Source organism: Strongylocentrotus purpuratus, unplaced genomic scaffold (assembly GCF_000002235.5).
Source record: "Strongylocentrotus purpuratus isolate Spur 01 unplaced genomic scaffold, Spur_5.0 spur5_scaffold_6, whole genome shotgun sequence".
NCBI lineage: Eukaryota > Metazoa > Echinodermata > Echinoidea > Camarodonta > Strongylocentrotidae > Strongylocentrotus > Strongylocentrotus purpuratus.
In genome coordinates, this window is record NW_022145612.1 from 58,118,812 (window position 1) to 58,145,210 (window position 26,399).

General features: G+C 35.0%; 1 protein-coding gene across 1 annotated transcript; it reads left to right on the plus strand.

The window, feature by feature from the left end:
- The first annotated feature begins 18,415 nt into the window (after positions 1 to 18,415).
- On the plus strand, positions 18,416 to 22,149 carry LOC115918327 (metalloproteinase inhibitor 1-like). Its single transcript, XM_030973606.1, has 4 exons — positions 18,416 to 18,756; positions 19,181 to 19,402; positions 19,866 to 19,990; positions 20,319 to 22,149. Exons 1-4 carry the CDS (start codon positions 18,615 to 18,617, stop codon positions 20,874 to 20,876), a joined length of 1,047 nt encoding a protein of 348 aa, XP_030829466.1. The 5' UTR covers positions 18,416 to 18,614; the 3' UTR covers positions 20,877 to 22,149.
- The last annotated feature ends 4,250 nt before the right edge of the window (positions 22,150 to 26,399 follow it).

A 26,399-nucleotide genomic window follows, 5' to 3' on the forward strand; every position in this document is an offset into this window, starting at 1 on the left:
CAGCCCAGGCCTTAAAACTTTGCATGCAACTTTGTGGTTTTTTAATCTGCCTCCTATAATTATTTTCCATAAAATACACATTTGCTGTGATTTTTAGAGTTAGATATTGAACTCACTAGAATTGAAAATGGAACCAGCTCCTAATTCGTCACATGAGCAATTCAGTATTATGTTCAGAATAAAAGGTTTGAACAAGTTAAAGGTATTACAAAGTTTTGGGAAATTTTGAAAAATGGGTGGATAGTGATTCTTTCCAATTTTAATATATTTGGATTAAAATGTATGTATGTATGTATTAAAAACACCAGAAATTTTAGCCCCTAAAACCCTTCTGCTTTCGAGAAAAATTGAATATAAAGATTTACCGGTGCTCCCGGTAAATTTTGATAAATTTCAAATAGCTCCTACGGCCGTACAATGGTAGCTGCGACCATGAAAATCTCAGAGTATGTAGTTGTGGTATATAATTTCCGAACAAGAATAGCTAATCTGTCAATTTTAGTCAATAAACATTGTTTAATAGCTTAATTAATATCTTGACCTTGAGAGGGAGCTATTCAACATAAAGTGTTTATTCTTTACAATTTCATAACTTTAGAGTCGATTTCGACCGCGACAACGATCACTGAATATTGTAGGATCGTATATGCTTCCAATATGTTCATTTGAACCAAATTCATGACCCCATACCAAAACTTTGTATTACCTTTAATTTGAAAGCTGCTGCCCAGGCCTTCAAATTTTGCATGCAACTTTGTAGTCTCTTAGGGTGCGTTTAAGCTTAAATTTTGAAGGCAGAATGAGCGATTTGTAACGCTCATCGTAAACGCTCATCGTAATCGCAGTTCCACGATGTACTGTTTATGCTCACTTCTCTGGCTCCTCCAGGCAATTCTCCCTGGGTGGCCCTAATTGGCATTGCAGCTGGATTCGCAAACCTGTACTGTGCATGCTATGTAGACCCACTAGAGGTCAGTGCGTTGACCCCATTTAAACGCGTTTACAAATTGTAAACGCATCTTTTTGTGAGTTTACGATCGGTGATCGTGAATGCCGTTTTTCAGTGATTCTACAAAAGGACGCAACCGTGTTTTAAACTAAACGCCTAACAGAAGCCTGATTCTGGCCAGAAAAAGTTAAGCATAAACACGCCCTTAGTATGCCTCCTTTAATTTTTTTCAATAACATGCACATTTGCTGTATTTTTAAAGTAAGATATCAACAATTAGCAACGAAGGACTAAGGACATGACCACAGACTTGAAGACAATTTGGAAGTTATTTTAAGCAATACAAGGCCATTTTTATGGACTTCTTGATGAATTCCTTCCTCGATCTATTCTTTATTATTTGCATTTCTTCCACCCCTTTGTGACCAATACTCATGCCTTCCTACCCCCTTCTCTCATCGCTAAGTCCCACCTGCTTCCTCCTCTGTTTCCTCTACTTGTCTCTTCATCCCTGATTGGAGAAGTTGAGTCAAGACAGACAAGTATATTCTTGTCTTAACACTCCTTAGCACAAGGGTTTAATCATACAAGACAATGGCATTGATTAAAAAGGATTCACACTTCCAGAATTCCCATTTGGACTTGGCTCTTTCATTATTATTTGACAACATGATTTGTAATATGGGAAGAAAAAAAGGCAAGATGAACATGGCCATCACACAAGAAAAGATTTTAAAACCAACATCATATCCTGCCAATATAACAATGATGGGGACAATAAGAAGAATAGTACCTGAATGCATGAGCCTGCCGGTTTGGCAACAAATTGCAACTTCCATAAAATGTAAAATGCCAACAAAAAATGTAATGTCACTTTTCAGACAAGGACTTTGTCAATTTTATGAAAGTTCTTCATCAAGCTGAGTACCCACTACAGCATAATCAATGTTGATCATAAAGTAATTTATTTTGATAATCATTATTGTGCAAATCATTTTGACAAATCATTTAAACTCCACAACAATGTTTTATTGTTTTATGTACAAAAAAACACACAACACCAACAAATAAATGAATAAAATAATCGAGAGAGAAAAAAAAATATCAAAATTCCAAAGTATTACCCAAATACTAGTAATATTATAATATAGAAAGCATCCAAATGGAAGTGGCATTGTCATAATCTATATTTGTTTGACAATTGTATAATTCCACTGAACTTTCTGGTTAATCCGATTCAAGGAAAGATCTAGTCCCAAATCCACAGTTTCTGGCACAAAGTGAAACTTTGCCCACCTCACTCCTAAGTGCCTCCTTCCGTCTTATCCCCAAGAGGACCCCCTCTGTTGTAAGACCAACCCACATGGGCAATTGTTTTATTTCCATAAACCAGATATGGTTTACAAAGCTTCTTCCACTAACACGCACCTGTGTTTTCCCCTCCTCCATTTCTATTAGAGGAACAAAGGTCAACTCATGCATTGTCAAAATATTAAAGTACCCATTACAAAATGTCTTTAAATTTAGGGGTTTTAAATCTTACACTGCAAAATATACCAATTTGCTTTTAAGATCTTATGTTTATACAGGAAGGCACTCTGTAGCAGTTTTAAGATCAAACATCCTCATTCTGCCACATTCATGTAAACAAATCTCTATCTAATCTGAAATTCTAAGATGGTTAACAGCCTATAAGAGGACAAGAAACATTGGTGATAATTATCATGGTGTGCAAATATTCATATTATACACTCTGTTCTAATATTACAAAGTATTCTATGAACTGAATAATTTTTTTTTTAAAGACGACAGTTTCAGCAAATATATTCACATCAGCTAAGAATTATCTGCTATCAGTTAATAACAATATTCTTCTTTATTCTTAATCTTACCCAACTCATCATCCTCTCCACATCTCGTGAGAATCCATCTCTCACTTTCGGAGAAAGACTTGTAATTGGCTGTCTCCCCTGTACCCCTCAGCTCCCTTTGATGAAAAGTAGCTCGCTTACTTCTAGTGCTCTTTGGTTATGATTCTAGGTGGGACCCAAATGGTCTATTTTTCAAACTTTTAATTTGTTTTAGATTTGAACAGAGCCTTTGTTTATGTGTGGTTGTATTAAAATAGATAACTGGATTAATTCTCAAATGCAGGTGGTCCATGTTTTTCATTATTATAAAGATGAATCCATTTCAAGCAGATTAATAATAGAAGCACAAAGGTTAACATATATTATTTTTTTAATATATTTATGAACAAAAAATTGTCAAACACAATAATTATATTATTCAAAATGCTCAAATATTATCAAGGAGACAAACAACATTGAACTTAATGGGGCAAAAAGGTGATATTGTCATTAAGTTGATATTTCATAATTATATTAGACAATGTATTAATTTGTTTGAGTGTATTTTCAAATAACCATATCAGTTTAATATTTAAGAAAATGTGGAATAACGGACTTAAAGGCTACATTTTCAGCTTTCAGTCTATTACCAAACCCTATCAATATTGAAATGAAAAATAAACATGATTGCAACTACTTTACACAAGTCAACCCCCTTGAATTTCAATGACTTTGTGGGCCACCCATTGAAATGTTCATTTTTGATTTATTATTATTTTATGTGCGAACATGACAATGAGGTATAATGTAATCTGAACAAGATTTCTATTGGACATACAATATGGTAATGATATTGCACTATTAAAAAATAGTTGCAATCGTGTATAACAAATGACTAGAACTTTCTTTGATGTATGTCACAGACATCAGACATAGATGGAGACACCCCTTCACACTTTTCTTCATTTCCAATCCCAAAATTCTGAGAAGTTTAAAAAAGGTGAACTGATTTTCTGGAATAATGCCTCATGGGGGAAGACTCAATGCCTCTCAGGTAGCGATTGTGTCATCTCTGCTAATAGGCCGTCTCCCCTTTGGTCCCTAGGCTCACCCCTAGCTGCGCCCCCCTTCCCCCTCCCCCTTTCAACATGTCTGAGAGTGCACAGGTGACCTACATGTCACTTCTGAAAGACTAAAATTATAATAGATACCGAGGAATCAAATCTATCACCTAATTCCCATTTTAATTTTGGACATAGGCCTATGATGGACACAATGTAAAACAAGCTTTCTACAGGTGCTCATTTTTCATTTTTTATTTAAGTATTATTAATTATTGAAGTGCTGATGACCAATGATTGTTACTGATCTTGACCTGTGTCCGTCATCATTTATGAGAATAACTAGAATCTCTGTAAAGTACTTGAAAATCATGGTATATTGTTAAAAAAAGATATTTAATGGCCTATGTATATGTTCAATACTGTCATTGGCTATCAGTAAAACGATATTCCGGTTTAGACCAATACTATCTAAAGACACACAAACTAATAATTAAAAAAAAAAAAATAAAAAAAATATGAGCATATTCTATTCTCTTATACCAATAATAAAAAGGGAGAATGAAAGAAATTCAGAAAATTTTAAAAATACACAAAAGAGAGAGAAAATTTGAGAGAGAGAGAGAGAGAGAGAGAGAGAGAGAGAAAAGATTGAGGAGGCTGAGAAATAATTGATGGAGGAAGTAGCAAATGAGAAAACAAATAAATACAAAATAAGCAAATATATAAAATGCTTCAAAACATATTTTCAGAAAGAAAAAGAAGAAAGATGCAAAAACCTTGACAAGTATACCAAATATTGGTTGGGTAATCAGACTGTGCTCCTTCCTTTACTACATTCCTTTGGGAGTTAGAAAGGCATTATCCCTATGTAAAACGATAGGAAGTAATGCCCTTCAGGCTCTCATCAGACAATTTCATCTTGCACGTTCTCCTTCCTGTTTACTTCATGACAGTTCTAAACAACACATATTGGTATCTTTTTGGGGACCAAAAATCTGATTTTTACATTAAAATTTGGGGTGGACGAGAGAGGTGAGAAGCGGTTTCCTGAATGCATTTCCTTCATATCTGGTAGGATACACCTTCCTGTTTGTCTCGCGTTGATGTCGAGTACGTGATTTCGCTCTTCCTACGATTCTAAACAAAACGTGTAGTCACCTCAAAAGGCCCACTTGACGAGCCCTTATACCCCACACCATATATGTTCATTCTTTACTCTGTCAAGTAAAGCAAAATTTGTCTTTGGTATTTTACTTCAAAAGGAAGTAACCTTTGTATCACTTCAACATTTCTTCCGAAAAGTTGGATACAATTTGTTTCCGTTATAACATGAATTTTCAATGAACTCTAGTTTGAGTTTTATCAGGCTTAGTATTCACATGTTCAATTTCTTCTTTGAACAAAGCTTAATAAACATATATATCTTCACCTCATCTAGAATTTAAATTACGTTATCACTGACTTGATTATTAGCCGAAGCGTAACTGAAAGAGATGAAATCCAGTGATTCACAATATTTGCCCGAAGCACAAATAATTTCCTTTAGGAAACAATTAGGATTTTACGAGCAAGCTGACCTTAGTTTAATTAATAAATTCTTTTTTTATGCGACCCATTTCCTAATAGATTTCATTATTGTGTTTCCACTGGGAAACCTCTTTATTCCGCTTGGTTGCCTAGATAGGAACTAACACCTTGACACTCTAATCTATATGGAGCAATGCTTTTTGTCTCAGATTCGCTTGACTTCAACTGTCCCGTCTTTCATTCTCCTGAAAATGAGGCCACATCAAGAGCAAATTGAAAACGGTTGAAGGTACATCCTAAGAAGAAGAAGAAGAAGAAGAAGAAGAAGAAGAAGAAGAAGAAGAAGAAGAAGAAGAAGAAGAAGAAGAAGAAGAAGAAGAAGAAGAAGAAGAAGAAGAAGAAGAAGAAGAAGAAGAAGAAGAAGAAGAAGAAGAAGAAGAAGAAGAAGAAGAAGAAGAAGAAGAAGAAGAAGAAGAAGAAGAAGAAGAAGAAGAAGAAGAAGAAGAAGAAGAGAGAGAGAGAGAGAGAGAGAGAGAGAGAGAGAGAGAGAGAGAGAGAGAGAGAGAGAGAGAGAGAGAGAGAGAAGAGAGAAACATCAAAGCCTTTTGGGGTCACTGTTGTAGTTTGCTTGTTTCATTATCAAAATGGAAAACAAATCAGATAAATTGATTTGAAATTAAGTCTGTCTTGACTATCATCGTATAAAGCAAAAAACAGCATCTATCATGGAAATATAATGACCTATATTAATACTTGTTAAAGTATGCAATTCTAAGTAAAGAGGAACAAATCCATGAAAAGATGATTTCAAACATGGCAGATAGCACAAACAATTTGATTATCAATCTTATATATATATATATATGTGTGGCTTCGATTGGAAAAGGTTTTATGAAAGCTTAATTCTTTCATGTAATAACACAATAATACTTCAACAAAGAATCTTGATTCTACTATCAAAACCCCACATTCCTACCATTTCTCTCATTTTCAAAAACAACTTGACAACAATGCAAAGCATGATTTCACTTTCTGACATTGAGCAAACACACTCACTCTGCAGGCTAACACCACACTAGTTTACCTCAAAACCATTAAAACCTCAAGTTCATCCCTTAATTACTATTTTACGTCAGGAAACCCACTGGTCCAGAGACCTTAGGGGGTGACTTTCACTTAGACCTGTCCTGCTGGTTGAATGGTCTCTAGCAAACCACCACGGAGCGCACGTGGGCCTTAACCACTGTATAATTGTTTGAGCAGGTTATCAATAAATGACACATATGACTTTGAGAGAAATGGGTGGGACGTAAATTGTTGATGAGCTATCAAAATTTATTTCATGATTCATTCTTTTTTTTACTGTCTAGAATACAATAAAATAAAGTCTCATGTGATCCATCTCACTGTTGAAATAATCTTTTATTGTTCAGAGACAAAAGATTAAAATGAATAACATTGAAATAAAAACATGTAAAACAATAGTTGTGACCCAGTTCTGTTAATATAGGAATAATTTTGTAAGTAAGCATATCTCTTCATTTAAGAGGATGTTTTCAAATATGAAGAAGTATTGTAACAAGTTGATAAAACGATTGTTAAACCAGCCATAATTGTATTTCCCTACTACAGTAGTAATTGTACAATGACAAAGATTGAATTTTTTGTTAAATTGTCATCCTTGTATCTTTGTTTGTTAAAGTTATAGAACAAAGTAAAGACAACAAATTTCAGAATGTAGGTCACCAGTATAAACGTAACAAAAGAAGTAAAACATCTCACAATCATCTGGTTTCAGAAAACTATAACCTTTGTATATAGTCATTGTAGGCCTCAGCATGAAATGTATCACCAGCAAATTTCAATCTTGTTTTTCCTGAAATAAACACCTGAGAATCTTGGCTAATTGAAGCTGAAATCATGAGAAATACTAGACAGGATGCTTTGGTATCTAACGTCACATCCCAGGCTATATCCACAGGTAGAACCAGAATGCCAGGGTAAGGTTCGGATGCTCCTGCTGGTTTGATGAATGGAATACCTTTGGTTTATGGATACAAGAAAGCTAACAAGGTCATTAACACCTATCTGTGCAAGTGCCAGTAGGAGGGATGGGCTCAGGAGGCTTGAGCACCTCCATCTTTCCTCAGAGTTTGCACTTTGCTTTTCACTTTTGAGCTGCCACATCCTTTTAAATTGATCCATAGGAATAAAGCACCCCACTTTAAAAACATAATTGTGCAGCACTTTTATTTGCATCAGATTTAATAGGTTTTTTTAGGGATAGATTCAGTTTCTCTAGTTAAACATATTGCTAATGGTTTTTATCTTTTTGCTGAGGAAGAAGCATAATAGTCATTATTGGATGCACATTGTCATGAAACTGTTGATAAATGAATTTTCTCAATCCTGTAGGCTTATTACTTGATCAATCCAGATCTTGTAAGAAAAGAGTTAAGCTACTTAATATTATTATAAAAAAGGAAACAACAGGAAAATATATCCATCCCTTTCCTTATCTTCATCCTTTCATTAGCCTCTCTTTCATAAGAAAAGATACCAGGGAGGCTATTCCTTTCACCTCTCACGTCACAACGCCCTGGTCTCAGCGGGTGGAAGGGGGAAGATGCTTCTTTCATTTAGGGTACATGCTGGGCCCCTTCCGGCACCCACCCCTAAAAGTGTGGGTAGAAAACCAGGTGACAGCTAGCACACCTAATGAGTTATACCTTTGAAAAGCAAAGGATTTAATCAAATTTTACACCATTATGATTTTTTTGTTGTTGAATAAATCATTAGCTTAACTAATCAAAACCAACAATTTAATATGTAGATATGTTTGGTAATTTATATTTTAATTGTTTTTAAAATTGTTTTCTAAATATGCTTTTCTAATTTATGTATTCAATTTGTTTGTATTCAGGTTTTCAGAATTCCAGCTGCTATTTGAAAATGAAAGGAAAAGAATATAGACCACCATAATGGTGTAACTGGAAACAAAAGGATCTTCTGTCACCAACTAAATCATAATTGCTCAAATAGTTAAAAAGCCACAAAGACCCCTGCAGTTCTGTTTATTACAATTAAGTGTGACAGCTAGAAGTCTGCCTAAAGATTACTTGCATTTTCAACTTACAAACAATGCAATAATTTTTTTACAAAATCATACTGGACTGGAGGGTGAATATGGAAGTATATTCTGATGCATCATTCATAAAAATTAGTTTGTAAACAATTTGAAATAATCAGTGGCATCCTCTTACTATAAAGGTCAGACAATGACCATCCTGCATGGTTCCCATGATAAAACATAGACTGACAGAGAGTAGAAAAGTTGTAAGGAGAACAGAGAAACATCAACTGCAACAACAACAATAACAACTTTGGAAGAAAGCAGAAGTAATTGCATTTGTATGTAAGTAGGTAGTAGAAGTTGCAATATTAAGAAGAAGAAGAAGAAGACAAACGACAAGAACAATCTGAGATGACCTCTATTGTTTTATAAATATTATTATCCTGGTCAGATTCAGGCTTGCTGCACACATTGTGTGCACATTCTCCAGAGAGATCTGGGGGGGGGGGGGGAGAGAGAAAGAGAAAGAGAGAAAATGGATGCAAGTTGCAAAATGCAAAGAAAGAGAAAGAGGTGATGGGAATGAAAAAGAGGGAAAACACACAATAAAGAATGAAATTTAACATTTCATGTTGATGTTGATCTGTGTATTAATATTCATCCACTGGTTTCCTGTTCAGTTACAACCAAGCACTCCAAATAGTTTCACAATAACTCACCATCATTTTAATATATTTTAATATAATCTTGAGTAGCTACAGTGACAAGGTTACCTTCAACTGAAATGGTATATAGAAGGTCACTTAAAGTTCATGATTATTGAGAAAGAAGAAAGAAAGAATCATATTTCTTCATGCCCTGTTTTTATCCTTCAGCAATTTTCAAATGACACAAGACCTGATTGCTTATGCCTGCTGTTTCTCAAACTATCCCAAACAACTGAAAAATGGCCCCTGTGCACAAATCTGACATTTTGTGTTCATTATCAAATTTCTTAAGTTCCAGGTGGTCTCTTTAAAGATTCATTAACAAATTCTTCTGCTTGACCCCCTTCCCACTATATAGTAAGGTTCACTTGACAGCTTTTAAGTTTAAGTTTAGGTCATGGTTTTAAACTTCAAGTTATCTTGTAGTTACTGATCGTGTGGATCTACTTGTGGTTATGAAACTTTTAGTTTACCGGGTACTAAAAGTTATAAACTTAGAGTGATATTATGGTTTGCATGATAACTATGATGATAAAATGATGATAAAATGATAACAAGTGACTGCTTACCCTGCTTGCAGTTTTAAACTTTGAATACTCATTATGTCATTCTGGTATGATCCCTTGTCGTTCTTAGTGAATTATTGTTTATAACTTCAAAGTTTCGCAAACTAAAAGTTTGAAACTTTGGTGGTCCCGTGTAAACATGGTGTAAGAACTCCAAGGCACTTGGGAGAAAAAAAATCTTGACTTGACCTGCGTTCTGATGGCCTGTGGATATCAACAAATTCAGTTGTTAACAGAAGTTGATCGTAATGAAAATTATTTCACACTTCATACGATACTCTTATTCCAGGTCTGGTGCCAATTGTAATTACAGGAGACATTGTGCTCCTCCATTAGAGTGGAATAGGAGGGAATATTTTGTATTTAAGCATTCAAATGCTCAAGCCGCTCATGAAAATGGCTCACCTTTTTGACACCATACCCATTTCAGTAGTTAATGAAGTTTTATGTTTTGTGTCAGACTTTTCTTAAGGTCAAGTAGCTAGATTACAACAAAACACCTTTTTAATTAAATCTCTCAATCTCTCATTATTTTTCGGAATCGCTCATACTGAGAGAAGAAAAAAAGAAGAAAAAAATTATTTTGACCACTTCATTTGAGTTCAATTGAAAGTTAATATCAGATATACACTTCAATACCAGTTCACTTTTCTTTCTTTTTTGGACATGAAGTGGAAAAATGAGGCCAAGAATATCAGACAATCTGGAGAATTTTCAACTTCACAACTAATATAAAATAAGTTAATTTCAGTGCAGACAGAAATCTTAGATATTTCCTTTTCATATAACTCTCACAATCTGACACTCATTTTAGCATGCTGACAATAATTGTAAGAACTGTTGTAGTAAACCCCCCCCCCCCCCCCCGTGTGCATTTGGAGTCAGACTTTGCTTAAGGGATAATCAAATAGATAGATGGCTCAGAGATTGCACTGAAAAATGCTTTAATTTAATTTGTCTGGATTACATTCAGACAAATTTCAATCCTATATTTTTGCAACATTAAACTCCACCTAGTCCAGAAAGAAGAAACAACAATTTCAAAATAGACTTTCTAGGTTATTCCTAATCCTTGTCCCGAATCCTCAGACATACACATGAACCTGCTTTGAACTTGACACCTGCTTGACAAATCTAGGAAAATCTCTTGCGGAAATAGCAGGATTTTCACCCAAAATTGCTACTCTGGGCCATATGAATTACTGACGTCCTAATCCAAATCGGCTAGCGTGGGAGTGACGTAGGTGTGACGTCACAGAACCAAAACCACGGACAGCGACTTCTTAAACTGGCTGCATATCCATAATTCAATCTCAATACTTGTCCCTGTGCCCATAAAATTTCCGGGGTAAGAATGTCCAAAGGACCTAATAAAGAAGAGGAATTTTTGCTTTTGTGAAAGTTGATTTGGACCTGGGCATTTTTTCCAGGTTATTCTCAAGGACAGCATGACTAGTCCGCTACACATTTGTGACGTCAGCTGACTTTAGTTACCAGTGATGATACAGGAAAGATTATTTCCCCTTTTTGGACAGAATGTGTTTATTTAAAAGGAACAAATTAAACAACATTATGTTTCTAACACACTGGTAAAACAAAAATGTTATTGCTACTCTGCTCAACAGTTTCTGTATTTGTATTTAATTGAAAGAAACTAAGCAACACTTTTTACCCATTTCTTTGTAAAATGACATGTTTTTTGTTATGCATTGTGTTATCATGTCACCATGCAGGCACTTTATAAAACCAATGTTATCAGTAACTATGTTTACACCCATATTTTTTTTTTTTTTTATCAAAATGACCTTTAGTGAACAGATATCATGTAGCTGACTGACATAACCAATTTTACACTGTTAATGATGAATTAGATTGGTCTTTCTTAAATCTCCCTGCTTATAATAGCAATCGATAGAAATCATATGAAATGAATTATGGAATTCAAATTAATAGCTGCAGATTATACTAATGTGCTCCGAAGCAAAAGGGCAGTGTAAGACAAGGGATTGTGCTTTTTCCATGAGTAAAACATGATCATAACACCCGACCACAATGTTTATAAATCTCTCTCATTCATGGATAGTTTTTGTGTTTTCAGGACTAAATCCATGTAACCCGCTTCCTGGATGAAAGATTTATGTTATCTTTACTACCACTAAGAGTAGCATTGATAAGGAACATTGTCATCAACATCCTCTATTAGTACCTGTCAATGACTTATTAAGGAAATTTGGGGAGACTTTTGTCTTTTTTGTTTTATCGTTTTTTAACCTTGAGGTAGCAGAAATGAAACTACTGATAAATCAAGAGGTCCAGACATAAGAGACATCATAAATGTCCTTTTTTTTTTAAACAGAGGCTGGCATAAATTATTGTGTCTCAACTTTGTCACAAAGAATAACAAACAAAAATCATAAAAGCATAAATTTGCAGCTTTATGAAGTTACATTCCCTAAATAGTATATACTTTGCCTGTGTTCATTTGTATGGATAATAAAGCACTGTAAAAAGCACACTAAAACAAAGAACAAAAATATCATATCATTATTGTACTTTTTCATAAACACTAAAAAATGAAAGTGATCATTTGGGGATTTTGGGCTCTTCTCATTTAGGTGGGCAGGAATGGGAAGCCATATGTTTGTTGTTTTAGTCATGCGATTGATTCATGATTGATAGTAAAGGAAAACCTTGCATGCCGCTATGTCAGAAGTCACATACCTTCAGGATACCTCATGATTAAAGCACCTCTCATCATAGAGGATGCGTCTTACAAGATTAAAAGGAAAACCCTCTATGAGCAACCCAGACATAGCCCACGTATTACCTACTAACCGATCCGACTGAATTAACCAATGTAGGGATCACTTTCTTACCGTCGCACGCACAACTTATCTCTTTACTCCATCTCAACGGGGGAAATTCAGCATGCTGTGAGTTATTTGTAGTCTCCCGGACAAGACAATCAGCATGCAAAACAAGGGAAGCAGATAAAAAGCAAATAATTTGATTTCTGTCCACCAATTCTATCTTATCACGTCTGTGGTATTTTTAACGTGTTTCATATCTAAAAGTAGCCCGAGCTGTTGTCCAGTTTCCCAGACTGGTCTGGAAGCATGGAGAGAGAGAGAGAGAGAGAGAGGTCAGTATTTGGCTTTGTCTTTGGCTTTCATGGACTGACTTCCTGCCGTGTCGCCGATCAGAGAGTTAGGTGACCGGTGAAAAGGCTTGTTTGCCGCCTTCCCTAGGTGACTAATAATCAGGCAGGGGTATAATCAGCCACCCCCTCTCCCACTCTTCCAAAGTTTCATGGAAAAAAAATCAACATTTTCAAGGTTGAAAAACTTACTTCCTTGGTTGCTTCATTGATCGGCCATTCAACTTCTATTTGAATATTCATCTAGAATCAATACATAATTTGGATTTTGATATGTATATTTTCTGGTATTTGATTGTGTGTCTTCAAACAAATAGCTAATCCTCAATACATTTTTGTTATCCACTAAAGAAAAAACCTTCTTGGTAATTAACAAAATGTGCTTATTAACTAAATCATTTCAAATACATTTTCTGTCATTTGTTTTAACATTTAATGTTAATTGCTAAATGACTTCTAAGTAAATCACTGAGGTCAATGAAAAACTGATGGATATGAAAACAAATCTTACAACAAAAGAAATAAATCAAATGTAGGCCTACCATAGGTAACATGATAATTATTTATTTGAAATAAAATTAAGCATAGTTTATGTTTTTGCAGCTTTTCTAGACACATAATAAAAAAAATTATAAATTGACATTGCCCTACATAATGTAAAACATATAAGACTATGGCTTTTTTTAAAAAATTCATCATAAATCATTGTATTAATGATGTGACATTTATAGGATTATTTGTATTTCACACTTTTCCCCCCTTTCATCTGAATTGATAGTGTTGTAATTAATTTCATGAAATAACATGGAATATTTCAACGTCCATGTGGTTACACAATGTTTTACCAATCTCTAAACACCTGCTATGAAAATATGATTTTAAACATCAGTTGGAATTCAGGGAATGCAAAATATGTTAATGCATTCTCTTTCACTTCACAAGGTATGTATATTACCGTCTCCATCCTTAAAGAAATTAAGGAAATAAACTGTATCCTCCAGACAATTATTCAAAAGAATATTTTTCAGAGTTGGTATTTGGCAATTTCTCTGTTTCTTTTATAATCCCCAAGCAACTCTAAAAGTCAAGGGGAAGTGGAGGGTTTCTTTTACGACCATGCACTTTTTAAAGACAATGCTTGGACGTTTTAATACAGCAACAATGCCAAGAATGTCTGACCTGACCTGGCTGGCAATTAACAAGTTCGTCTTCAGAAAGTTTATTTTTCCTTCTCTCTTACAAAAAAAGAGCCAAATTATGAATGGCTTGCTGGAGAATTTAGCAACTGTTTCTCTAAATAACAATTTTGACTGTTTGACCCCTGAAACACAATGACTTCTTGATACCAAATCTTTTCTTTACACAAGCCTACACCCTTTTCTTGGCAATGTCCTCAAAACACAATCAATCATGAAAGTTTGTGAACACGATAATTCATTATTCACAAGTTTTGACAATTCAATCTTTTTAGATAAATACAAAAATATAATTTTACTTGGGGAAGAATTATAAATGATTCTGCAATAGATGTGATATCTCTTTAGGGTCAATAACCATTCACTTTAGTCACAAATTAATGACCAAAGCACACATATAGAATCATGATTCACTTCATCACAATGGCACTTTAAACCTTAATATTATCATAACCTCTTTTCACTCCAACTAATCAATCAATGTCTCCTTGACTCACAACAAGTGATAAATAAACAGTGCTTTACTTCGAAAAAAAGCATTAGAATGGATAAACCGTTTTGAGAAAAAATGTCTCTACCTGCCACATGACTTCTTGATTTTATTCTAGTACTACTTTATGGAAGGAATGTGGCTTTTCAAGATGTTAGCAAATATCTCTTTTATCCCGATGTCAAAGGCGCGTCAATATAGCGATAGATTGCGCACATCCGCACATTAATCATGTCTCAGTCTCACTGTCGGCTAGCTTTCCATAAAAGATCTGTAGCTATATTTCTCAAATATGCTTATCTATCAATTTTGAAATGATTGGGTATTTTTCATCATAAAAATCGCTGAATTAAATAATCATACAAGGGTATATTTCCCCTCCACACGAATATATGTCTCTTCTAGAGAATAATGAATTAGAGTAAAACATGATTACTGTGCTTTGTAGTCCTAAATTATTGAAAATTATGACACAATTTTTCAGAACCCTTCTTGTAATATGAGCCATCAATAGAAAGTAAATCTGGTTTCATTATTGTCAGATTAAAAAAATAAATTGTATGTAAAATTAAGTACCTTATTTCTCCCTAAATTAAAGTTATTGTATATACATTTATTTATATGTTTAGAGAAATGAGAAAGGATAACATTTGGGGTCAAACATTTGAAAGGGGGGCATCAAGACCATAAATAAGGGGCATATTTTTCTTTGGTGAACATCCAAGCTATGCTTCATGGGTTTTAAAGGGGGGGGGGGGGTAGGGTGCTCATAACCCTAAATCTTCCACTGAGCCATGCTGTCTTGCATAATAATCACATACTATCGTCAAGAGGGGATGATCGAGATGTTGGAACATTCTCTGATGACGTGATTCGGCAATGAATGTGACTATTATAACCTTCCTGCATTATGGTCAGGGCTCCTTAACCTTTAATGAACATCTGTGTCACATCATAGTGTTTGGAATGGAGCCATCTTTATCATTGAGTCAGGAGGGACCGGAACAAAACAATACATAAAACAAAGAACTTTTATGATCAGAAAGACAAGGGGGAATTATGTGCTTCGGATTTTCAAAACTGAAAGCACCGTGAAAAAGGCACAATGAAGAGTTGCACTAGGGATATTTTATATAACATGAACTTTTGTGGCTTAAAATAGATGAGAAGCCCCATCAACAATCCATCGATGTGACAAATGGGAGTGGATGAGAGAGAGGATGACAAAATGTGCAGTTATCAAAGGGATGTTGGAAGAGATAGAGAGAGAGAGAGTCAATATAATATTGGAAACTTGCAATTTTTCAATAGATAAATAACACTAACTTTGCTTGAAGGAAATATCTATTTTTACTATGAAAAGAAAGTGATTGAGTCATTGTTTAAAAGCCACAGAAGAAAGTTTAAAGGAATCTGATTATCACAAAGTATATATTAAGATATTAACTTTCTACTTTTTTCATTTGTTTTCTTCATCTATTTGACAGATACAAAATGACTACAATACTCCAAAGGCCAAAGAATTAGTATTTGGAGAATTCTGAAGTAATTTCACCTAGGTGTTTGTTTTTCTTGGTGATTTTGTAATTTTGCAAAATCACATCCAAAATATATTTTGCCAACAGTATCCAAAAGATGACATTGGTCGCCCTAGCAACCGTGATTTTACTTCTGCACGTATGAGTAGACCATCCTCCCCTCCGAGAACGCGGGGAGATGCCATAAATCCCAATTAGCCTCTGTCCATGACAAAGGCTAAGGGCAGACCTCAGATACACTAGAGCTGTCTCAACAAGGCTCTAGCAAAGTTATAAAACCACAGCCAGGGTTACAAAAATGTTTCTTCAAGTCCACATTCCTTCCTTGCAGTTATTAATTCAAGCCACAAATGACAACTCTTTAAGGTGATCTGAGGTTATTCTGGCCATGGAGACTATTTGTAGAGATCTTTGCTAATGGAGAATGTTGTTTCTTCTGGTTAAGGTTAGTTTTGGCTTCCTGTCATCAGCAAAAATGAAACCCAAAAGGGCATGTCCTGCAACCACATGTTGTTTGTTTATGCACGGACCTTATACTTCCACATTCCATGGATTATGAAAACTTATTCCTATATTAGGTTATTTTTTATTGGAGGATTAAAAGGGCTAAGGATAAAAGATCAAAGGTAAAACTAAAATTGCTTAGTAATGCTCGTTTGTCTTGATGTCTTTGAATATTTGATCAATCATCTTTACTTTCATAAAAGAAAAAAAAGAAGAAAAAAAAAAGAAAATCAAAATGATCCAAATTACGTCTTCATCTCTCTCTCTCTCTCTCTCTCTCTCTCTCTCAAACTCTTCAGAAATTAGTATTCTTAGTAAATTTTCAGAAAGTAGTAGTCATCAAAACAATATTACTGAAATGATTTAAAGCTGAAATTAGTTGTTTTTTGGTATTTCTTTGAATTTGGATTTCATGTTCTGAATATGAAACTTGAGGAATGATGCCATATAATCACCTAAAATGTAATGTTTTCAAGTTAAAAATTTCAGCTGATTAAAAAAGAAAACTTTGAATGAATATTTCATCATACCCCAACGTTTTAGAGCAGCTTTTTACTGTTTCCTTGGGTTACAAACTGGAAGGAACTGTGCAAGAAAGTAACCGCAGAATCAAAATTAAATTTTCCTGGCCGATTTCCACATGGTTGGAATGCATCCAAAAGCATTTTTAGCAGGCAGGTAGAGCATGTTTTGGAGAATTGTAAACATTAGATAGTAAACTTTTAAAGTGTCTAGACAACTGCAATTACAAATTGCTTGTCAATTCTTTGAAGTTTGAAAATAAAATCATCCATGTCTGTTTATCTCCCAGACCTATTCTAATCATATCATAAATAGTTATTCAATACCAATTTGCAAAACTGGCATATTTATTTTCCGTCTCCTTTTTTTGCTTGAGACAATTGATAACACCTGCAAGACCCCTAAACCAGGACTAGACATTGGAGCTCCATCTTCTCCTAATATAGTTCTACCAAGATCCATTGTGACCTCCGTATTAAATTGAGAGGGTCAGCATCCAGTCACGAATATCCTCCAAGACACTAAAAATACACAGATTAGGACCAGACAATCGTAAGCAACCAGACCCGACATTCCGACTACCTTGTTCATGTTATTGGTTCACGTTTTGGTTAGAATTATTTGTCTTGCTAAAAGCATGTGTGAATCGCTGTCACAGGAAAGGTACACATACTACACCAGCATTTCCGCTTGTTGTCGGTGGACCCTCTCTTGACTTTCAGAACATTATGCTACTAGTCTTGGCATGCAGACTTTAAGATCCATCCAAAAAGCAAAGCCTATGTTTTTTCCTAAACATAAAGACTATTTCTGAAAATTTAAGTAATAATACTGATCATAACCTTTAATTACAATTTGTACACCCTCTTCCTCCACTGCTTGCCATAGGATCGTAGGCGGTGCATTTTACAGGAATTCTCTTGATGCCTGAGAGGGATTTTTGGCAATCCGTAAGGAACATTCGTTAGCAATGCGGAGAGAAAGAGACAGATTTGGTGGAGAGATAGGGATATAGCTTTACTCCTTGACCATGGACTCTGTCTATACACAGCACAGCCCACACATTACAAGGTCGTTCAACGGTCTTCCCTCCCTCTGCAGGAAGTACATACATACGCACCGCTTCGAGCATACTCCAAAGGGTAAAACTGTCTGTGGTGAGGACACAGACGGGGAGGGTGTGTCAGTGGTTGAACGGCAAACTCAGTGACTGGAAAATGAGGATAAATAGAGGAGCATGTCTGCAGTTGGTCAACAGTTTGCTAGGAGCAGCCAACCAGCTTTCAGCACAAGAGTGAAAACTCATTCAGAAGTAACATTACTCACGCAACTTTTACAAGAGGCTATAAAGGACTTTTGTCATCAGGGTAGCAGATCAATTCAGCTCTAAGCATCTCACAGCATTGTACTTCAACAAGGTCACTTCTTAAAAACTTGGATCTAGCATATTTTTCTCAACGATTTAATAATTATGGCTTCTTTAGCTTCATCAAGCGTTTTTGTGAGCTCTGTCGTTTTGCTCTTGGGGCTTGTAAATATCGCCATGGTTTCTGCCAGTTGTGCCACTTGCCCCATCACTCATCCACAACAAAAGTTCTGTCAGTCAGCATTTGGTAAGTTCATTTCCTTTTAAAGTAAACAAAATAATATGAGGTTTTAAGAATTTTATTCGACAAAATTTGCTATATTTAAGATTTCTCTCTTTTGTTTGAATGGTGTTTCTTTTCTTTTTCTTTTTGTGCATTCATTAGAGTTAATCTCATATTGTTTTTTGTTTTTTGTCTATTTGTTAAAAAATAATAGCTCTGTTTAGTTACAAAAAATAACGGGAGTGAATTCACAATAGATTCAGATTTTGAGAAAGACATTACTATTTCATGATTTCAAAATAACTGTTTACAGAAATGTTTTTTCTGCAGTGCACTAATGATTTATTTAAATAAAAAACACCAAGATGATACTAATTTGGGTAAATTACACCAAATTTCACTCAGTCAAATGCTAACATTTCTTTTTCTTTTTTGTCTTTATCTACAGTATACAAGGTGAGGACGATATCGATGCAGTATGTTGACATCAATAACCAGCCTGTACTCTACTCATCCCAAGCCTATGATGTCCAATACAGGGTCAAAGTGGAGAATGTCTTTAAAGGAGAGGGGAGCCTAGGGAAAGAAGGGAAAACAGTCTTCATCTACTCACCCAAGAATGTTTGTAACATTGATAAGTTGGAGATGGGCATCAGATACCTCATCAGTGGTAAGTTCAGAGAAGAGATTTTATTGGAAAAAAAACATTAACTAATTTTTATCAGAATTCTCTGATAATGTTTTGATTTAAAGAGGAGATGCACAACATACAAGTTTTACTTTAAAAAATATTCAACCAACTTTTCGTTTGTGTAAAGGATTATCGGACAAGTAATTTCAATGATGAATCTTATAGGACTAAAACCACAATACAAAGTATGGAATCTGAACTTATACTTTATTTTTTTTTTTACTTGAAATGGACATACAAATATCTTTATTCAACCTAATTTTAGATTTATGCTCTTGACTACTTGGTACAAAAAAGGGGTGAAAAAGAAAAATGCATAAGACAAGCTTTTTGTTTCCATATTACATCCTTAATTCTACTGATTTGTTTTGTATTAGGCTGAGTTGGATGGGTTTCATATCATGAATTATAATCATTGCCATCTCTTTTCCATCATTTTTAGGGAATATGAAAGGAGACAAGAAGCAGGTGACAACTTGTGGCATCGTTGAGAAGTGGTCTGAGATTTCCGCATCTCAGAGGAGAGGAGTGAGAGGTTTCTACCAGTCACAGTGCAAAAGCTGCACGGTAAGATTTAGAATCTTTACTTTGGATAATATAACATCTAAGAGGGGAGCTTATTAAATGGATTTTCTTGTTGGAAGTAATCATTTTCAAATAAAAATAAAAATGGGATGATTTTTTTAATCTATTCACCTTAGATTTTTTTTCATGCAATTAATTTACTCGAAATGGTATATTAATACCAATAAATATTCCAGAAGGAATTTGATTGACTAAATTATCATTTTGTATCATAATCACAGTTTTCTAAATTTGAGCAAAGATATATATGAACAAATATTTTACGTGAATTTAAACCAATGTTTTCTCTATAAATGCATTCATTCTTCAGGTATTTGGGACATCAATCCAGCTTTTCTATGGAGGCAAAGAGATGGTTGATTCCATGAGCTCTGGTCTGTGGAGTCGTCAGCAGTGCTTCTTCAACCCCCTTGCTTCCATGACCTACGGTAGCGAAGACTGCGAGACAGAGCATGCCTACTGCATGCGTCAGGAGAATGGAGTCTGCACTTGGGAGGGAGGAAAGGCCTACGATAACTGCTTCCGCCAGAGAGAGTACAACTGGCAGCTGATGCAGTTTGGCGAGAATGGACTCGCTGCCTGGACCTGCCCTGAGCAATGCAAGACCCTCACAACCAGGAAACTCAAGTACAAGTGCAAGAAAGCCACCAGGAAGATGCCACCCTGCAACTCAGGGGATACAGTCAGAGAGTTTATTCCTGATGCTGTACGCACTGTGGTTCCAGAAATGTCTGAAGTGCGCACTGTCCAACCCAACTCACTGCAGGAGATCCCCAGGACTGTTCATCCCAACATGATCCAGGAGGTTCCTGCAACAGGTTCTCCAACGGTTGCCAATGTCCTATCAGCTCTGCTCCATGAAGATTAAATAGGAAGAGCTTCTCTGAAATAAACAGATCAAATGGTACCAGACCTGGGAACTCTTGGTAGCATCTTTTATCAAGTGGTTGCTATCGATTGGATTTGTCTAGGAATTTGACATTTCAAGGATTCTGCTCTGAGCATGATCTTAGAATGAGCAATCTGGATCAGGTAGACCGCTATTTTAGAAGAAAATTATCAATTACCAACTTTAAATGATTTTCCCCCAATATGAGTAATTCTAATGTGTAAAATATGATAAGGGAATTAGATTACATTGATACGACTTTCAAAGAGAGACATTTCTACAATGTTGATGCTAGGTTTACGTTTAGTTCCCGGCGGCCACGTTTGTCCGAAACGTAGTGCGCCATGGGATTTGGGCCATTTTTTCTCTGTATTCAAGGTTTGTTAGGTCTTGCCAAGTTTTTTGTATTACCTACAGTCACGTTTTGTTGCGTTAACTTCGGGCTACTAGGTTTCTCATCCGGACTGACTGCCGTGGCAAATTTTTTAACAGTTTAAAAATCCTGTGATTGTCATGGCTGCCGGGGAACATTATGTAAACCTAGTATAAGAAGCTGAAATAGCAGGACAACTGCAACAAGGCATTTTTTAATGATTACTATCTGTAAATATGATCTATCCATTTTGTGCACCATTGATACTTTATAATGCACATTATATATATTTAATGGATTTATAACAATAATATTATACAAATTGAAAAATTATGCATACAAAATAATATAATTGTTATAATTGTTTACATTATTTGTTAAAATTTTTTATATTACATTAACATCTAAATGACTTTTGAAAGTGTTATGGCAGAAAAAAGGAAGAATGAATCTTTTGAGAATGGAGACTAGATAAACAGGATTTTTCACTGATACCTGTATATTTTTAGAATGCTTCATATGTTGTTATAACCACTATTCAAATACCACATGACTTTGTCATATGTATCAGTTTGAGAATGGTATGTTGTAAGATATGTTGTAACTCTAGCTATGATATTCAGGGTCGATACTTTGTGTCTTTCTTTGTTTATTTACACAATGTGTTCTTTCAAACTTGAGTGAAACTGTAAATATTGGTTATTCTTAACCAAATGAAACATTGGACATGAACTTTTCATATATTTCTTTATCTGTGTTCTATTTATGATCATTATGACTTCACCAACTGGCAGCTGTATGTAATATGTTGGTTTAATTCACAAAACCATCATACAATTAGGTGATTAAATGTACATTTTTTTTGTTTTGAAATGCAAATCATTTATGTGCAGGGCTTTCCTTTATTTGCAAAAGTTAGGGACAATATATTCTGTGAACTAATTGCAGAGAAAACACCTCTTGAATTTGCCGAGAAATAGAAAGGCTAAATTATGAGCAATGTCAAAGTGAAAGAGAGAAAGAAAGAGAGAGAGAGCAAAAAAAAGAGAAAAAAGAGAGAGAGAGAGAGAGAGAGAGAGAGAGAAAGAAGGAAAAAAAAGAGGAAGACAGAGGGGTCATGAAGAATTCTGGTACAATAGAAGATAAGAACTTGAAGAACAAAACAGAGAGAGAGGGAGAGAGAGAAAAGAGGATGAGGGAAAGAGAGATGAGAGATAAATATAAAAGGAAATGAAAGAAAGACAGGTAAAAGAAGAGTATATCAGGAGAGAGTGATAGAAAGAAATAGAGAGAGATATATATTTATAGAGAGAGGAGATATACAGATGAAAACTATTAAAGGCCAAGTCCAATCCAAAAACAATCTGCTTTTACAAAAAAGCAAGAGAAACAGAAAGAAAACAAACAGAGTAAAATTGGATAACTACTACTACCAATAATAATATTGGATATTAATATAGCGTACATATCCACCCTGCAAGATGCTCAAAGCGCTCCAATATTAGAATTTTTGTATTATTTTTTTTTAGGTTTTCAGTTAGTGACGTTATGGCCTCACTCTTGATCAATTGCTTTACATATTTTAATCCCATTAATTTCCATTTTTATCCCCAAAACTTGATTTCCCCAGGCTTTTGCCCAGGTTATATGATTTATGAATATCAAAGAATTGATACTATTTTCTGAATATTGTATATTCATAATTATTGATTTTTATATAAATAGTTTATCAAAATTCAAATCTGTCATGATTTAAATGAAAAAATGCTCTATAAATAGTGCATCCACACAAAAACATATTACTATAAATATAACTTGGATGCTGTTGTGAAGAAATAAGATTCTTAGGGGGAACATGGGAAATTTATATTATCAATATAAAGAAAACGATTGGTGGATAGTGAGGCAATGGTGTTACAGACTCATGGGTATGTTGCCATTTTGTCTTGTGATTTCCAAAGTTTTTTGTGTCATTGAAGATTCACTAGTCATCTGATTTTGCTCAAACTTGTTTTGATTGGTTTGTCTGAATTTTCAGCTTCTATTGAAAGTAAGTTTTTTTTTGGAATGGACTTGCCCTTTAATGAAACAAAGAGTGAGATATAAAAGATGGAGAGAAATATAAGAAAGGGAGCAGGAAGAACATACAAGGTACAATTGGAGCCTGGAAAAAAGAAAGAAAGAAAACAAAGATGATGAATAGAAAATGTACTGAGTGAGGGAGAGAAAAAAGAGAGAGAAGGGGAGAGAGAGAGAGAGAGAGAGAGAGAGAGAAAGGGGGACAGGAAAGGAAGAGAGCACAAGAGATAGATAGATAGTTGAAGAAGATACAGTCAGATAAAGAAGGAAAAGCAAGGGAGGAAGTCAGGGAAATTTGAAGGAAAGAAACGAAAACAGGGGGGGGGGGGGGAGAGACACAGAAATAGGAAAGTAGACAGCAGCATGTAAAGAGGATGAGTCAAATCTAAAGTTAGTTGGTAACATACAAAAAAACAGATATGGAGGAAAAACAGACAGAGAGAAACGACTACAGACAGAGGGAAATAAGAATAGACACAGATGTAGGAAAGTAAAAAAAAAAGTATCAAAAACAGAAATATGGAGTGGGATGTGATTCCTCCGATAGTGGGAGGGTCCTTTTCATGCTGAGAGAGGCGGAGCCTAAGCTATGACATCACTGGCCAATCACAGCATCTTGCCCGATAATATTATAGCTTAATAGCAAGCCTGCACACTGCCTAAAATAATAGATGGTATACTCATTATCAACATGACTGAATATCTGTTAAAACAATTTTCCAACCCATGAAATGATTACAAAATCTTGGAAATATAGTTTTCGTTGTATTCTTAAAAATAGTATTTTGAGTGGGCATCATTCCCTGATGGTAGAAGCAGGGAGGTAGCTGATCGATAAGTCAATGCTTTGCCTTGGTAGACGTTTGACTAGCCTGGTCTGGTGTGAATAGGACAGGAAAGCCAAGGGATCCTGTGGTTACAAGTGCTGGAAACATAGGAAAAGCATGGCATCCTGATCATGTTTACATGTAAACATTCAGCACAAATATTACCTCCTCTGCACCCCCCCTCTCTCTCTCTCTCTCTCTCTCTCTCTTGTTATCTCTATTTGTGTGTCTGTCTATCTCACAGAACTATTCTAGCCAGTGCTGTAGTAACCATAGCAAGATGGTGCATCAATTGAGAAAAAGTGCAAGTTTGTAGTTAAACTCTATGCAATATACACACAAAATATATATGTCAAAAGTACCATGATGGTGGTTATCTAAGATATTTATTATTTCATGTGATAAATTACCAATTTCTTTGATTTTATAAGAACATAATGGCAACTTGTGCAACTTTATAAATGTCTTCTTGAATAAATTATTCCATTGGTTAAGTTTTTTTTTAAAGGTTTAGAAGTGTAAGCTAATGTAATTGTCAACTTGTCAATGGCCTAGGTTGCAGATTAAACTTGACATTACCTCTTATTTTCACAATGAAAATACAGCTTAAGTCATGTGACTTTTTGATAATCGTCTCCTCAAAACAAACCAAAAGATCCTACAAATTCTCTCATGATTTTGTATTTGTCACTGTGGTATCTCTGGTTTAGCACCGTTGGTGAAATTATGGAAACCATTGATTACTTTCTGTTGTAGTTTCTATGGAACTTTCAGCATAAACAGATGAGTAAGAAGAGCATTGATCAGCTGATTCATAGATGAGAGTAATCTTGTCTACCTGTACTGTAGGGGTGCTTTGAATGTAATAAGCCTAGAGCTTTCATGCTTTGAATGAACATTAATGTGGTATGGATTAGATATGATAATTATTTTAAGTTGTAATATAATCAATTGTAATTGTAAATGGATGACAATAATTATAAACCACTAAACAGCTTGTCCAGCAAGGGAGAATTCCTTATAATTATGAAAGAGCTCAAAGAAACAAAGAATAAGATAAAATAGTGAGCAAGAGAGAGAAGAGGGTGGGGGGGGGGGGAGAGAGGGGGAGAACAAAAGAGGAAAAACAGAAAGAGAGAGGGGGCAGCAATCACAACGACAAAATGAATTGAATTTTGGCTTTTAAGTCACTGTTAAACAAATTATCGCTCAAATGTCTCCATAATGAATGTATGTGTAGACCCTACATAATCTTTTATTCACCATAAGAGTTGTGTGGCTTTAGTTATAGAGCTGGAGCCTGGAATCATGTTTACCTTATTACATTTTCAATTCTTGGACATATTAATTTTTTTGTGCTTCGAGAATAAGAAAATTTTATAGAAAACAGCATGAGTCAATGAGTAGAGGTTTTTCATCAGCTAATCTATTTGAGCTACAATAAATTTTTACATTAAAAAAAGGTGCTGAAAAGGTGACTCAAATTGGTTTGCTGTTGATGATGGCAAGTGACTGGAGGCTTGTGATAATTCATAACAAAATTTGAGCTGTAGGGGGAGAAGGGTAGAGGTAGGTTAGTTTACGACAATAACTCTGACCTATAAACTCCTTGGCTAGGTCAAGTTTCAGACATGGCTAGCCTGTACAAAATGAAAGAATTAATGAATCTACGACCCAGACGTAAGTGAACTAAAACAAGCATTCCATATAAGTTGATCACAGAGCCTACTCCTAGCTTGATCCGGTCAAATTATTTTTCTTGCTAAAAGCGAGTTGACTTGGTGACAGGAAGAATGCAAATACAACTAGCGACTTTCCGAAAGTAGACAGAAACCCCCTTGGACCAATGGTATGCTGGTGTATCTTAGTCTAAAAAAGTAGACCTTAAAATACTTTAATCGGAAGTTACAACTTTTTGTTCTTATCACAAGTTATTGTGAATAAATGTGATTGTGTTATATAATGAGAAATTAGTTACATCACAAAATAATTTCAGGAAGACTTTCCAATTGTGTTGTAAACATGAAGGAATAAAAGGCATGACTTTCTGTGAAGTTTCATTGAGTATAGCCTGGTAGACTATTATCACTTGTTTCAGTCTATAAAACACAGAGCAACCCACACACTGCTTTGTCTGTCAATTACTGCACTCCTCCCTCTGGAGGAAGTGTGGGAGCCAAAATTTGGGCAACAGGTGACGTATTGCCAAGCCTTAGGTGTCGG